Consider the following 17698-nt stretch of genomic DNA (forward strand, 5'->3'; position numbering starts at 1 on the left):
GAAAGCGTCTCTACCTATTTGCCAGTATGGCTATGTGATAGATGCATTGATTTTTAAATACAGAAGAGACAGAACAATTCTGCTAGGGACCTTTACAGAAAGAGTGGTGATATTTAACTATACTGAACAAGGTTGATGCCCAGCTGCCTCCAGAGGATTCCTCAGGCTACCTAGGTATTTTGGCTAATAAGAAGGGTTGAGTGATTTGATTCATAACCTCTCTGATCAATCCCTCTCTATAAAATCAGAATAATACAATAGATTTTAACCTGCTTTACCACTGTGCTGTAAGGGTCTAGAAGCTGGTGTTTACAAAACACTTCTAGCTCTAAGACCTGGGACGCTGACTTCTAGCAAACTCATATAAGTCATAGGTACTCAGCCGTTGAACATGATTTGTTACTGATTCTGATCAAATACTTCAAAAGGAGTTCGAGGAGAGCGGTGTGAAATGGCCCCCGGTTCTGCTGTACACCAACGTGGCACTGGAGCTTTCTCACGTGGAGCATAAGGAGAAGGACAAAACAATCTTATCACTGTAAATGAACTGGGACTGAACAGCTGCTGAATGTTTTCAGTAGACTTCCTGGTAATGGCTGGTACAATTTCATTAGGGCTTCTCATTTTATTTAATAAAACATTGGGTGATTTTATTTGTAATACAGCAACAGGTGCAGGAAAACAAAAGGCACATTTCCTGATTGTGTCCACAAAGAGTCCATTACTTACTGGCAGACAAAGCAGGGATTCGTTTTGCCATGCCTATTTTTTTTTATGTGAAAATAATAATCACTCAGAAAAAATAATTGTTTCATGATAAAAGACTTTTGCAAGAGGAGTTAGAGTTAGTAATAGTGCTATGCAAACGGTTTCAGTGCAAGTTAAAGTAAAGAGAGAGCTAACAGTACTGGGTAAACACTGATCATGCTTTAGATATAGATCAAAGGATTCTCTACAGGTGGTAACCACCATTAATCCTCATCATGTAAAACAGAAACCAAACACAGAAAAGGCTACGCTGGAGATCCTTGAAAGTACTCTGTAGCCTGGATGCAGGAAAGGATGTGGGTGCTCACAAGACACTTGCAGTTTACCATTACTAGTCAATAAATGAAACGGAGAGAATAGTCCTGAGTGACTCTCACTAGCCTATAACAGTAAATTCTTATTTTCTCTTTCTGGCATGTAAGTCTTCAACCAGTAATTAAGACAGGCTCTTTGTTGGAAATCAGAAGATGTAGTTTTGAATTCTTCAGATTGAGGGCGGGATTGAAATTACATTTCCCCCCTTTTTAGCTTCCTTTTAAATGACAGTGCCACCACGGAATTTGTTTAAAATTGAAATCTACTGGGAGGTAGTAATATACAAAAAGGTTACAGAAGATCACTAGCTCTGTTTTGTTGTTTGTGAGCAACATAACGGGAGTAGGATCACACCTTGCACTCCATGTTGGCTTCAGTTTTTTAATTTCTTGTCACAGTGACCGGCAAGCCATGAATTGGGTTTTATAAATTACTGGTTCATGTAATGTAGTTTTCAGAGCCTTGTGCTTCCCATCTTTCTCTTAGTTCCCTGAGAAATTCTTTGTGTCAAAGACAAGCAAAAAACAAAAACACTGCAGTGTCATCATGAGCACCGGGAACAGTTTCACCTTGAACGGTGAAAGCACGCTGTGGTTACACATATCATGGAAACACTACCTCTGAAAAATCCATCAAGGCTGGCATCAACTATGATGTACTGCATTTACTAGATTTGCACTGCATAGGCAGAGTTAGAATTCTATACAAGATGCCTTCAAACTAAAATTACTATGGAAATATTTACAGTTTCTTCTCAACGAGAACTTCCTAAGAACAAACCTATTACTTTTAAGATGAGTACCTCGAATGGTTCAAATCAAGATTCAAATGCACATTGTCCATGCTTTTAAAAGATTCCTAAAAGGTAAATGAAGACATCTTGTAAATGGAACACCAGTCAAGTATTTTCTTCTTAAAAAAAAAAAAAAAAGTTAGTGAAATATTTTATTAGTTAAATATTTTATTAAAAAATTAAAACCTTTGTAAACAACACACTATCTTTCTGAGACATGCAGCCTTTCAGGAACAGCAACTCCACAACCGCTTGCTCATCAGGCATTGCAAAACTCCGGTTGCTAATCCTGTGCTGACAAGGCATAAAACCTAATAGGGCATTAAACATGCTCAGCTGGGCAACACCCAGTTAAAGGCACATCCAGGAAAAAGAAAAGGATACAGGAAAGGCTGTATCAGATCGGCACTCATCTCCACATACGAATATGTTCCAGAGACAATATTCTGCATTCACGGCGCTCTGTTGCCAGCTCTGCTCACGGCTGTTATGTCCATCCATCTCCAAACTGAGTCACAGCCCAACTCTTTGCTGCTGCTCAGGATATTTATTTTTCATAATAATTTTTCCAGGAGCTCACTGACATCAAAATGCATAAATACGCATTTGGTCTCCCTGTCTTGCTCCCACATGGTTTGAGGTGTGCAAGATGTCAACATAAGATTTCTTGAAATACACAAAGGTGAAGCTGAAATTTATTCCTTCTGCTCAACCAAATAAAGGGACAGATGGCGACTAGCTTCTGAACTACAACATGTCCCAAACAGGAAGAACTGGGGAGAAGTGCTAAATCCATAGGAAGCACACCCTATACTCTACGTAATGGTACGTAAGTTGTATTCATTATCTACACCTACCTCTGTCTGAAGGAAAACTCCTGATCCTAAATCAGGCAGCACTGAGGGTGAAGCAGAAGCAATATGCAGAAACTCTACTATTCCCCATTGGTCTTTCTAATTGAGCTCAGAAGTCGCAGAGAATGGTGGGGCTGCAGCGCTGAGTTCTGTCACAGAAGGGAGGAGAGGGCAGAGACCAAACCCTGTTCAATGGACACTAACTTCTTTCAGTCACTCTTTCTTTCAGAAACTGATCAAGTTAGATTTGAAATTAAAGGTGGTTTTTTTTTTTCTTGTTCTTTTCCCCTTTGTCCTAAAATCCTACACTTACAGTTAAGTTTAACAACAGAACCCAAAATGTGAGCAACCAGCAGCAGGAAACAGTCTTGAAGAAAGAAGGAAGCATCTATGCAAATATCTTATGGCTACAGGGGACATCACAGAACCACAACATGATCATCTGAAAAACTGACAAACAGCTTTTGCAAGAGATGGATGCCCCATCCCTGGAGGTGTTCAAGGCCAGGTTGGACGGGGCTTGGAGCAACCTGGGCTGGTGGGAGGTGTCCCTGCCCACGTCAGGGGGGTGGGAACTCGATGATCTTCAAGGTCGCTTCCAACCCAAACCATTCTATGATTCTATGATTTGCTGTACACTTCTCCTAGAGGAAGAAATCTCCTGTCTTATTTTTACATACACCTGCCTGCATGCAAACATAAATTAATTTCTTAAACCTTTCTATAGCTGCACATGAAGATAAATGCAGCCTCTGAACAGAAAACAATCACTTGAGAGTAATCAGTGAGTAATAATCAAGTTTTCAAACAAGCACTGCAGTGGGCCTTGGTGGAGGGAAAGGGAAGCCAAGAAGTAGTCCCAGCATAACCTAGACAATTCTGTGATTCTATGATTACCTCAGGATGTAACTTGGGCAGCACAGTGCTCCTACGGGCCATGCTGAGGAGCCTGCTTGGAAGGCTCACCCAGCACAGAGCGGACACACTGTGCTGTGTACTCTGGAGGTCATACAAACATTAGGAATTTTTTCAGCAGAAAAAAATGTTAAACCCTCTCCTTCCCCTCCTGGTTGCTCATTTCCACCATCTAGGTATGTCCCCACATAGGCCAGTGCAGTAGTTTCTGCAATCATAAACGAAGCCATGATCAGAAAAAAACAAAACCTTCAGAAATATACCATCCAAACAATTCACTAGCTACCACTGGTAAAATCACTTCTAATGCTTTGGATTAGAACTCAGAAGAAGAAAACTAGCTACTGTTGGAGGACATCATCATTTAGATACTTGTGAGCAGGACCACGCTGTGGACTGGCTAGAATGTAAAAGATACCCATCTCAGGCATAAACATTTTCTTATTATATTGCAATTTGTTCAACAGTCCTAGTAAGTACTGTTTGGTCAAGCAATTATTGCCAATGTGAACGCTGCTTGGGATTACTTTAAGCTCTCACATTTTTTCAGACTATAATACTGATCAGCTTGTTTTTCCACAAAAAACAAACAAACAAACAAACTTTTTTTTTCCCCTGAAGTTATTTAATCCTTGACATGAACCAGGGAAGCGGGGGGAACGACGGGAGGGGACTCTACTTACATCTGAATGTAATTCCAGAGAGTGAGTTGCTTTCAGCAAAGGTCCTACCAGCCACTTGATACTTCTGTACACCCAGATCACACACAGATCAAACATGGATTTGCACCCTGCAAGAAAGACAATAAAGAATGTTTCCCTCCCAATGGACACTAGGCATACTAAAAATGTAGCTGCTCTATGATCAACGACCAAAGTTTAGACCCAACAAAAGACAGGTTAAATTGAGTAATAGACAACAAATCCAAAAAGCTCCCAAAGGTTTAGCTCTCCTAATCAGGTCTCAGAAAGTACGTGTTCTGCCTAAATTTCTCAGGCAGTCCCATCTGCAGGAAGCATCTAAAAGGTCATTTATTCCCGTCAGTACCTAATTTTTGAGAAAGGCAGGACGTTAGACACTGCCTTTTCCCAGATCATCTGGAGACTCACACTAGCATCTCCTGCTCAGTAAACCAGTTTGGATGAGCATCCCATGGAGGCAGAGGAGTGGCAGTGCTGCGCTCCAGACTGTTCAGCACAGGGCAGGTGCTGCAGCATCGAACGCACAAGCTTCCAGGCCTCTTTGTTAGATTTAGCCCTGAATTACCAAAAACATAAAGGGAAAAAATAAAGCTGTCATAGTGTTATAGCTGTACTGTGTACATGCAGCAATTGGGAAACCACTGCCACTTAACCTGAGAAGCCCAGCTGGGGACCCTCAGCATGCCATGCCTGCGGTAGGATGAGCTCCTATCCTACACGCGGTGGGAATTAGAACAACAAATGGAAAACTAAATTAGTAGTTTGATCTGGAAGAGGTGAAAAGCTGTTACTGTGAATTTTTAAATTCTATTAAGTAGATTGCTACAGGATGGGCAAGCTAAAAAGCCAACCCATTTAGAAGGTTTTATATATACTTTCCTGATTATCTACTTTAATTCGTCATTATCTTAAAACAAATAATGGGTATTCCCTAACCTCTCTCCTAATCTTTTCTTAATTGTTAAGAATCTCTGAGGAAGACAGAATTGAGAGACCCATTTGTAGAAAATCTTTTTGCCAAGATAACATTCAAGGTAGAGTATTCCTTAATATTTACTTTATAGGCAACTATACCATTACCAGAATGTAGTTGCCAGTTAAATATTAAGTTCCCCTGTGGAAGAGAATAAATGTACAGTATTGAGGGGTTTGTACAACTTTGTGTTGTATATCAAAACCAGAAGTGTTCTGTAAAACCGTTACATGATGTTAAGAATTTGAACTGTGTTGCAAACACACCGTTGGCTGACTTCTGCAGTATTCTGCCCCTGTGTTTCGCTCTGGGGAGACCCCACCTGGAATATTGCCTCCAATTCTGGAGCCCCCAACATAAGAAGGACATGGACTTGTTGCAGTGGGTCCAGAGGAGGCCACAAAGATGCTCAGAGGGCTGGAGCACCTCTGCTGTGAGGACAGGCTGAGAGAGTTGGGCCTGGAGAAGAGAAGGCTCCAGGGAGACCTTATTGCAGCTTTCCAGTATCTGAAGGGGCCCTACAGGAGAGCTGGGGAGGGACTTTTTACAAGAACATGTAATGACAGGACGAGGGAGAATGGCTTCAAACTGGAAGAGTGGAGATTTAGATCAGATATCAGGAAGAAATTCTTCCCTGTGAGGGTGGTGAGCCCCTGGCCCAGGTTACCCAGAGGAGCTGTGGCTGCCCCATCCCTGGAGGTGTTCAAGGCCAGGTCGGACGGGGCTTGGAGCAACCTGGGCTGGGGGGAGGTGTCCCTGCCCGGGGCAGGGGGGTGGAACTGGAGGTCTTTAAGGTCCCTTCCAACCTAAGCCATCGCTCCGCTGCCTTTTTTTCCCACACAAGTTACCCATGTAGAACTGTGAATGTCTCCCCGTGATGACTGCAGCACCAGCAGGGCCGCTCCGCGCTGCCCTCACCGCTCAGGTCGCGACAGGCGTCCCCCTCCCGCGCCCGCCTTCCCTCAGTCACCGCAGGCGTGTGTGGAGGGAGGGATTAAACACAACGTATTTAATCCTTTTCCTCAAAGCGCTTGTTTTTCCCTCAACATGAGCCTCTCTCCCCGCCCGCCGCGGGGAAGGGCCCGGCCCGGACGGGGCTTCGCGCTGAGGCGCCCCCGGGTTCGGCGGGGAAACTGGCGGGGGCCGCGGCGCCTCCTCAGCGGGCGCCGAGCGGCCGGACCGCCTGGGAGCGGGGCTGGGCGGGCAGGGCAGGCTCGGCCCCACCCGACCGGCTCGGCAGCCCTTCCCTTCCCCACCCCGCCCGGGTCCCCGTGCGATGGGGAGGGGCGGAGATGGCTGCCGCCTGAGGTGGCGGCGCGGGAGGCCGGGGAAGGTCCCCGCAGCACACACGCCGAGGAGGAGCGCGGAGGGGCGGCGGCCGCGACAGGTGGGTTCCTGGGTGAGGAAGGGCGGGAACCCACCGCGGGAGCAGCTGCCAACCCGGGCGTCCCCTCAGAGATCCCTATCCCCCGGTCGCCGCCTCCCTCAGCCCGGCGCGGGGCCGGGAGGGCCGGGGCAGCCCGGCGGGGAGCCCGCGGCTGCCGGCAGCAGGGTGGGGGGGGGAAGGCGTGAGGGCCGGCACCGTCCGCTCCGCTCCCTCAGCGCCTCTGCCGCACCGCCCCCGGGTCTGGGCGCAGCAGGCGAAAGGCCTGACCTGCGCCCAGGTGATTTTGCATAATAATAATAATAATAATAATAATAATAATAATAATAATAATAATAATAATAATAATAATAATAATAATAAAATAATAATAATAATAATAATAATAATAATAATAATAATAATAATAATAATAATAATGATGGATTTGAGGGGTGGCTTGCATGGCACAGCCCTGCCGTGCGTGCGGGTTTCCTCCTTTCTGCACACACAAGCGCAGCACCAGTATGTGAAGAGACACGCGAAAGGCTGTTTTAAGTTGTACTGTAAAACATGTTTGGTTTTAGAGGATGAAATGTACAGGTGGATAGTGAAGCGGCCAGGTAGGCTTGTAGCCCAGTTCACTAGTAGCCAGCGGCTACATCTCGAGGCGTACTGCTGAGGAGTTCTGGTTGTTCCTCTCATCCTGCGCTTCAGGAGACACTAACGCAAATGTCTGCTAACTCAAATGTCCACTGACTCTGGCGAGCTAGAAATAAAATGTAGGTGCCTGTTTAAATACAAGCTAATAACTGTTAACAGAGATCCTAAGAGGCAATTCCGTGTTACGGCCGCCCTTGGCTTCTCAGCTCTGCTGTCGCCGAGAATGCTGACACCCTCCTGCTTCTTTAGGAAAGAGAGGAGAAAGTACGTACAGCCTTTTCTAATACATCTTGCTGACATACACAAAGCCATCCTGTGTTCATTCTCTTTAGGAATTAATACAGGGAAAAGAGTTATCATAAGGAAACGCATGGAAGTCCAAGAGGAAAAACAGTTGTTCTGAGGTGTCTTATCACCATAATATTTGTATTGCTAAAGGATGAACAAAAAAGCCCAATCAACTAATGAAACGTGTGCTTTGAATTGCCTCAGAGTTCCAGCATTTTAGCAGCTAAAAAGGATTAGTTGGGTTGATGCTTTTTCTGCTTTCAGGGTATTTCTGCAGTTTCAATTCTGTATAGATTGTATGAGCAGTAATGAACTGTGAGGCCACCTTGCTGTAACATCTCCTGCGTCTTGTATGATTTCTGTCCTATGTGGTTATCTAATGTCTTCAAAATACATAAGGGGCCCTGAAACATCCATCCCTCTGCCCCACTGGACAGGAAGACCCTGGTGCTTTCTAAAGGAAAGGAACAGTCAACCTTATTTCCTAAACTTTTCCTTAGGAAAGTAGCTAGAAAAGTAACTTAGGTCTATGTTGCCCTTTTAACTCTCAAGAGAATGTAATTTGAAGATAAAATTTAGACACTTCTTGATGTGTTAGTACAGCTGTTTGCTCTTAATTAAGGACCCTGGAAAATTCAGACATAAATTTTATAGTTGCTATGATAGAGAATTAACTAATTGGTAAAGGTACCCAGAAATAAATTTTTACAAACCTTTTTTTTTTTTCCTTTTCAGATATGAAGCTCTGTGCCCTGTGATACTTACTGTGCTGATTCTCACCACTAGAGGATGGCTGCCATTCTCTGTGAAAATTGTTCTGGTCAGTACCACTACACCCACGTCAACCAACCTCTTGAAATCAGCCGCATGTTGCTCCTGATTATGCTCGGAAAGGTGTTCCTTGATTTCTTCATGTTGCAAGTTAAGCAAAAAAATGTGAAAGTTAGTTTTATGGGAAACTTTTGTGTTTCACTGGCACTTCTTGATTTCACACTGCTGATGAGTTTATTTTTGATTTTCTATTTTGAGGACTTTGCACTCTGGGGTGTGCGATTTACAAAGTACCATATTTGCTTATTCACTCAGATAATTTCTTTTACCTATGGTATTTTGCATTACCCGGTGTATCTTGTGGCTGGTCTGGATTATTACATGACTATAGCCCAAACCTCTCAATTTCCTAAAAGAGGTCAAAGATTACTTTACGTATTTGCTGTAGTTGTTATATGGATGTCAGGGTTTTTTTGTATTCTAAAAGTTCCTGCTGTCTATGAAGATCTAGAAATTCAGAACCGTCTTCCTCCTTATCAGTGTCCTCTCTATGCCAGCATGCAGAGCTACTCGGTCTCCTGTGCCATGGTGCTGCTCATTGGCACGGTTCTTGTGGCTTGTCGGAAGGAAGTTCTAACCACACTGTTGTCTGTCAGGGTCATTTCCTTTGCCAGTCAGCCTGTTCTGATGTTCTCCTATGTGTCTAACAACAGCAGCACGTGCTTTAAGTGGCAGCTCCTGACCAGACTCCTCATCTGTTTTCTTGGCACTTGGGCACCTTTTGTTCTTCTTCAAATTATCATTTTGTTTCTCGGTGCTCGGATTCCAGCCTACATGGAGATGAACGTCCCCTGGCTGTACTTCATCAACAGCTTTCTCATCGCCGTAGCATACTGGTGTCGATGTCACGATGTTGAATTGACAGAGGAGATGTGGTCTACAGATCCGTTTGTCAGCTGGAAATTCTGCTTTATGCCATTTAACAATGAAAACACAGAGCCAGCTGATAAGACAGGCACAGTAATTGTAATCTGTTAATGAGCTGCTGACTGAAAAGACTACAAATAAGTGCTGCGCATGTAGACAGAAGCGTGTACTCTGACGTTCTGTGACCGTGTCCTTACAGATAATACAAGGAAACATCTCCAGGGCTACAACTGGTGGAAAAGTCCAACAATGTCCACCAGTATCGTAATGAGCATTGCAGCAGAATACAGTTGGACACTGCGCACTTCCACACCGGGTTCCAGTGGGCACCTGCCAGTTCAGAGAATTTAACTTGAAAGTACGGGTTTAAGAAAAGACCACTACTTACAAAAAACAAGTTTTCAGTTAAACCTTATGTTTATGACTAGAATTTTACACTTGCTTTAAATGGAATGATCTCAGGTTTTATAGTACAAAATGCAATAAAGTCTTATTCCAAGCTGGAGCCCTTTTATCAGTTATGTACGCGTGTTAACCTACCATCAAAGGTTCAAACAACTTATGTGATTTTTTGAAGTGTATTTTCTTGTTAAAGTGTGACTTTTTGTCAGTTTAAGTTAAGGGTCCTCTGTTTAATGAGAAATTTTTTTTTTAGTCGATGTAAAGCTCCAACTCCTACAGAAATCTAAACTTTGTTTACGTAGTACAAAAATAGTGCAAGATGTGCAACTTCCACAACTACAGGAAAGGTGGTGATGTTTCATTATTTCTTTGCTACTGCTCCTCTAATGTATATATGTACATATTAAAAATTAAATAATTACAGTCAGAGCAATAAGCAGCAAGACATAAATACATGCCCAAGGTTAAAGAATGGCTTAAATTAAAATAAAAGTTATTTTGAAGCCAAAATTACTTGTAAATTAAAATAGTTAAATTTGAAGTGGGACTACTTCAGTAGGGGAAGAATTAAGCAGGCTTCCAGCAAAAATACTCTCTTCATTTTCAAATTCTTGCAGTTTTATGAAGGTCCTGATTTAATTTTGTAGAAGAGAAATAAATGATACATAACCAAAGCAGACAAATGGAAGTAGCATTTATTTCTGAAGCACTGAACTCACAATACAATATTGTATTGAAATAGAAACTATATAAGTAAATGATGCTGTAGGTTGGTTAATCATTCACCCAGACCCACAGGGAACAATGATATCGCACAAGAATACTCATTAAGAAAAATCTGCAGATAACAAAAGGTGCAATTACAAGCAAGTTTAAGCAGCATAGTATAAGGTGCTTTGTTTCAGCATTTTTATGATGAACTTACCCATTAACAGACAGATTAAAGAAATTTCACTTCTACAGATCATAACAAATGAGAGAATCTAAAATTCATTCACATGCTAGTTGGTAATAAGAAAGTGCTTTTTAAAAAAATGATTCGCAAAGTGAAGATCATATTTTTACATAGTTCACTGTGTGCTCTTCAACTGTAAAATTTAAATTTTGGGTTATCATTTACATTATTATATATCAATTATAGACATAGATTTAATTGCAGAATTTAACGCTACGTGGGCTAAAATTTCTTATAAAAGAATATTCCAGTATATCACTCAATAAGAGTACACAATCACACCTCAATCATTGATTAATCGTACATTTCTGCAATATATCAAAGTTCAATTATTATTTTGATTTATTACTTCACCCCACATAGTGCTTCTTTCTCCCATAGTCTGATAAATTTCTTTGATGTTTCAGTGACATAATCAAAAGGACATGAGCATTTTTAAGCAGTAGAAAATGGTTTGGGGGAAATCTGTTAAAAAGGCCATCAAAAGGACAATAAATGATCAAAAACTGAATTTTAAAACTAGTGCAATAAGAGGAGGCAATGCTTAGCAATACAGTTTGAAGTGTTTGGCACCACAGGTTATTTCATCCTTTATACTGGAAAATGTATTTGGAGGAAATTCTATTTCCACGTTAAAAGTAGGAAAGCACATGCAATGTTAACTTGAAAAACGACCTTACGCAATCGCTCCCTGCTGTCTCAAATTTTAATTGCTATTATTTAGTGCTTGAGATGCTACAGGAAACCATGTCTAAACACATGGTTTTGACACAGCATTTCTTCAGGTTTTATATAAACTGGACACCCACTGAAATGGGGTTGAGAAAATACTTACAAAACCTAATTCCATTGAAAAACCAGCAAGTGTCTCAAATATAGCAATGCACCAGGCATTTCAGATGATCATGAAATAACTAATCCCTACAGACTTGGCAGGCAAGGGAAAATTCCTAATTTGAAATTCATTTAATACCAGATGAAGGCAGAGTTGTTTTCAAGAACATATATTTCAGATGCTTCTATTTTGTGTGATCGGTCTCACCCTTCTGATTCATTAACATACCCAGAACTGGAACTGCAAGAAGCTGGGTAAGGCTGCTGATGTATTTTATTTATCAGTGTGGTTCAGCTTCTCAACCCGTAATTCAAGTTTACACAACCCCATCTATCCTGACAGGGCAGAATTCCCGTCGTTGCTGCCGTGCTTCTAAAGCCATTTTGAGTTTTTAAAATTTTGCTTTTTACAGGGAAGCCACAACGTGCAGCCAAAGCAAGTATTAATGTACTGATGTTACATCACTGCATTACTATCAAACTCCTTCTGCCCTACTCTTTGGGGAAGAGTGCCAAAGAGCATTAACCTTCAGGCTGTGGCTACGCCCACCGAGTAGGTAATAGTGGCACTGCAGGTCTTCACAGAGCATCCAACTCTGGCATCTGAGCCTGCTAAGTAACTCTTTTAAAATGCATTAATAGCAGCTCTCTTTGTAAGCCCACTTTTATCCTTGACTTTTTATGGAGGGAAATACCAGTTGTGAAGTGATCTTTACCCTATTAGCCTCCTAATGACTAAGTCTTTCCCTCTGTGCATTTTCTCTTCTCTGGTGCTTCGGGGAAGCCCCAACACTGGACCTTGAGTCCAGCCATATAACCATAAACCACCACGCTGTAGAACCGGATTACCGTTTCACTGCCAGACAGAAAGAGGAGAGACGCTATGCTGGGAAGGTGGTAGTACCTGAAATAATAACTACAGACAACCACTGCTCTATCTCCTCTGTACATTACTTCTTGTGCTGTGCCAGCAACTAATGGCCTTACACCATTCAAATGCTTTACAGTCTTTAATTCTTAAAGGATTATTTGATATTAATGGTAAGAGCGGCTAAAGTGTTAACCCTTTATGAGAAACTTCTATACTTTCCTCATATAAAGAATCCCTATTTTAATGAGATATTCTGTGTGTTTTCAACTCTAAACAGAAGGATTTGGCACTCATCAATAAAACCCTTCATTCTTTACATGCATCTTTCCTCATCAGTACTGATTTGCTAACACCGTAACACAAAGACTACTTGAAAAGGAAGTTGGGTGTACAGAATATCTCATTGTTCTTCAAACATCAAGTTTGCAAAAAGCTGCCAGAGGATGGCAACACCCTGGCTGCCGGTACATTGGGCAGGTAGTGGAGGACAACACGAGTCTTCAAAAAACAGATAATGTCTCCTCAATCAATGACATTTGTGCTTCTAGCCTAATCCCATAATCACCAAGGATACCCTGATTTAGTAGCTATGAACAATACTATAGCCTTTCAACAGCCCTCCATAACAATACAGTGCTTTTTACGTACAATTAAAATGCTCCTTAAGTGTTATGTATTGCACTTATATGATATTTATGATTACTATTCTATAAATGTACAATTGTGCTCAAATTATAATTCTTTCTGGATAAAAACAAATCTCTTTACATCTCTTTTTTTCTAGCTCCTTACCGTACACAGCCATTTTAGGTAATTCAGCAAGAAGCTAATACATGCTGGAAGTTTAAAATTTTTTAACGTGAAACCTGTTCATAACACTGCCTGCCAGAGCTGTGCTTCGGAAAACTGAGATCAATGGTTACAAAAGCTAGAGTATAAGCGCGCTACACACCTTCAATTGCAAGCATATTCACACCTTTGAATTTTGTTTTCTCCTTCCACTTTGCTGTAAGAGATCAGTAAATAATATGCACATCCTCCAAGTGAAGGCGCAGGTGTGTATAAGCTTAAACGTTGAGGTTACACAAACTTACACAGCAGCTTAGGATGGGGCCTTGAGCATGTGTGAAGCGCTGACCATGAGACAAGCAGGACACAAAATGCTCCAGCCAACACAGCCGACACCCAACAGGGTAAAAAGCACATGTAGACATCTATATGGAGAAGGACATGGCACACAACAGAGCTCCTCCGAAGTTATGAAGGTGCTAAAAACAAATGAGCTCGATTCATATTAATTAATGTGTGCTAATTGCTTTTGTATTCAGTTTATGTCCAGGCTCTGACCACAGGGTACAGGCTGTCCATCAGCTCACACTGCAACAGGAACAGCTTTTTGAAAAAGAAAAGAGATGTAGCATCTACACAGCAGGCACGTATCTGTATCAGCATTACCAACTCTTTCTCTACATGTCACTATTTGCAAAGCCATCTAGTGAATGTAACTATATAGAACCAGTAGGGTCTAAATAAGTTCTTATGACTAAAAGCAAATTCTTTTCAAATGAACTTAATTTAGGCTTAGCTTAAGTGAACTAGGCATCATATGAATTTAAATTTCTTTCTCCTCACAGTATTTTCTGTTTGCAACTACAGCTTACTGTGTAAGACTGACTTAAAAATTAATTCACTATGAGCAATTATTAACACCTTATTTTGAAATTATGCATTTATAACTCTGTTCCCGCCTGTTCCACTCAGCATTCAACAGGAACAGTACATTTAAAACAAAAATACTTTAAAATGTTAGTTTCTCTCCATCTCTAACAAACTAATTTGGGTGAACATTAAAAGAAGTATCCTAGATTGATTCGTTTGCAGAGTCATTATCTGCAGCCTAGAACAACTGATGAGTAAAAGTCTGGCTAGTGAGTGACAACTACATATCTAAATATCTCTATGCAATTCTGGTAAGAAAATAACCCTGCAAGCTTTTATACACGTGCTTAATTTTAATATGAATATTCTCAATGCAAATCAGAAGAACTGCTCATGTTATAAATTCTGTGGATGTCTAATTATTTGCAAAACCAGGACTTGCAGTACAGCTGTCACTGAACACTTTGATCACTTAGAGCTTTACATTTGCCAACGTGTAAGAAAGTTTTTAAGCTACTGAGCTGTAAGTTTCTGCATTGATTTTTTGATACTAAAATGAGTGCAGTCATCTGAAATAGGCATTAGTTTTAACTGGTATGCCAGGCGGTGACACGCTATACTCAGTGAAGTCTCACTACAAAAACCTCAATTCAAACTACAGTTAAGAAATGGTTTTATAGCCGAATGTTTCCTTACAGCTAAGATCAAGATAAAGAAGTGATCCAAAAGCTATCGTAAACCTGCTCAAATACTTATTATTATCCCATTTCTTTGCTCTTGCTGCCACATCTGCAGTTATGAGGGACTCCATCTGTTCTATCCAAAAGGCTGGATTCCCACTTGTGATTTGTCCAAAAAGAAGTTAGGGGGGGAAACCCCCCTGCTTTCACAGGAAAGAAATGAGGAAATGCACGCTTGCAGGACATAAACCGCCTGTTTGAGGTATCTCATTGACACAAATCTAGCAAAGGTGTTACCCTCCATCAAGAACTTAATTTCTGGAAAAAGTATGATGGATGAATGGGCAAAGAACGTATTTGCAATGCCGTCTCTTTAAAATCCCTTCATTCTCTGGTGATCCAAGCCAACTGGCAGTTTAACTTGACTAGATGGTTATTTTTCATTCTCCATATCAGCAAAGTGACAAAGGCTCACAAGTGGGCCAAATGTGAGGCAATATGGGTCAGCTGGGAGAAGTTAGCAATTCATTGTCAATGCTTGTTTTTGAACAACGAGCAGCCCAGAGCTCCCAGAGCACTGTCAGCAGTGGAGGTGGCCAAGCTTCCTTGCTGGAGCTCTTTATTTCTGTGGCAAAGCAGGATTGCTGACTGATTAAGCAGGGGAGTCTCCATACCCATTTTGACCACTCAGGTGCACTTCTTTAAAACCCCAAATAAACTCTGAAGCTGAGACAAGCATAATAGTTATAATTCTACTGGAAGAAATCTTGACAGTGACATTGAACCCAGTGCTCTGCAAGAGGGTTTTGCCCTGAGCTAATGATGCAGTTTGCATTAAGAAGCAGGGGAGGATGGAGACCAGTGGAGAAAAAGGAAGGGAAAAAGCCATCCAACATTATCTCCCTTTTGAGCTAAAGTCCTACGGCCTACTGTATTCGTTTCTATAGGAACTGAAATATTTCAGGGATTACTCTGAGATGTAGCCCACAACAGCAGCAGTCTGAATACAAAATACAAAACCCCAGGAAATAAAGCTAACGAAAAGGATTTCTTGTAGACACATCCAGTAGGAGTAAGTGTTAAAAATCCACAATACTTCCTCTTTTGCAAGACAGTCTAGCTTAATTTGAGGGGAAAGCCATGGGAAATGGTAGTATAAGCCTGAGAAAACCTCATTGATCTGAACAGAAACAAGCAATTGGTATGTAAAATGGTTCTGGAGGAATATTACTCCAAGTATTGTATTGCTTTTTTGAGTAAATGCAAAAGCTTCTGAAGTAGACTTTAGTTGCACTTGGAAGTTTTCCAGCCTACTTTCACATACAAGTGTGATTTTTTTCAGACCCATTTTATTGACACAGCTATACTGGCAAACACTCCAATCCCTGTCCATTTCTCTCAGTATAGGTTAGTATAGCTGTCTCTGCTTTTAAGTTCCCGCTTAATGCCAAAATCATTGAAGGAGAAAAAACTTTCAATATGTATAAGGCCCACATTCTTATTTGCTGCATTCATGAATATTTAAAGCATAACTCACTATCTGTGGCTCTCCCAAAACCACAGAAAATGCAGCGTACCAGAAGAACCAGAACAGACGTGCATTAATCAGGTCTACTCTGAGCTCCTGGCATCTGCCAGTGACTATGTCCGAGAGTCACATACAAACACTAGCTGTAGAAGTTCTCCTGAAAGCTGTCTAATAAAGCAAAATTAAAAAAACATGAAATTCTCATGCACGTAACAACACTGTGATTAATTGCAGGTCTAAATAAGACTCATCATAACTCCACATTTTCAAATATGCCTTAAGCCATTATTAAATCACATTTACGTATAACTACTTTTTACATTGCCAAAGAACAGTACAATCAGAAGACAGATTAAAAATTAGCCAGTGAACTTTTCGTATAAAAATAATGAAACTTTAAGACAAAAGCCAAAGGATAAATATCTAAGATATCTTTAGTCTTCAATTAGCTCATCAAAACAGAACGCATCCTTTAGAACATATGTTACAGATATGCTACACAGTGTATCTTACAGAAATGCTACAAATGGGAACCTACTGTCTCCATCATTTGAATATCTTTCAAATGAACATTGCCAAACGTTGAACCTTCAACTAAGAAGTTTATTTGACAATAGTAACTGAAGACAGAGAAAACAAATTAGAAAGTGCTTAGCAACTTCCCTCCAAAATAAAGCCAGACATCGATTAATTCTCTAAAGCCTTTGGTGCCATTTGGATAAGGGCTCTCACCACATACTAGCACGTAACAGCAATGGGTCATCTTAACTTGGAGCCTCAGTGGTTAATAAAAATATTAATAGCATCTGCTATTAGTAAGCTCAAACAGTTGTAATTAAAAACAATGATTGTAATTTTGATCTCTGGAAGATAATGGTAGAAAGTCTGTTAATAGAAACAAAGCAATAGTCTAATTAAAGGAAAATGAAGCACAGATTTTTCTGTAATCCCAATTTACTCTTCAAGGTCATCAGTTAAATAATATACATATTAATCTACCTGTCATAAGCCTTCCTTTCAGCCAGTATGTGTGCATTGACTCCTTTTGATCTAGGTCAGCAGTTCTCAAATTTTAGATCAGTTCCTCTTCTTTTCACAAATACTTTAGGGTCCCCCTGATTATCTCCCTACAGAAGCATATATTATGCATTAATCTGCATAAAATACAAAATACATTATTTGTAGACACATACACATATTTAATTCAAATATACACAACAAATCTATCAGCACACATACCCTTCTTTCCCTGTAGAAGAGCCTAGGGATCTAGGTCTGTACATAAGGGGAGTGGAGCTGAAAAAGGGACGGAACAAAAGGTACAAAATACATCCACGAACATTCGTACACAGGGGATAGGGAAGCAAAGGCCAAGAAGGCGCTGCTGCCTCAGAGCCCAAGTAGCTTCTGAGAATGTCAGTAACTGGAGAAACACGTA

The 17698-nt window shown here is 41.0% G+C and overlaps 1 protein-coding gene across 1 annotated transcript; it reads left to right on the plus strand.

Moving 5' to 3' along the window:
- Nucleotides 1–8422: 8422 nt before the first annotated feature.
- On the plus strand, nt 8423–9567 carry GPR160 (G protein-coupled receptor 160; the record flags this gene model as incomplete). The annotated part of the gene is made up of 1 exon (XM_082487246.1): nt 8423–9567. The coding sequence occupies one exon, from the start codon at nt 8423–8425 to the stop codon at nt 9440–9442; it is 1020 nt and encodes a 339-aa protein (XP_082343372.1). The 3' UTR covers nt 9443–9567.
- Between the last annotated feature and the right edge of the window lie 8131 nt (nt 9568–17698).

The sequence above is a fragment of the Vanellus vanellus genome (genome assembly GCF_965231255.1).
Source record: "Vanellus vanellus genome assembly, chromosome: 8".
Lineage (NCBI taxonomy): Eukaryota > Metazoa > Chordata > Aves > Charadriiformes > Charadriidae > Vanellus > Vanellus vanellus.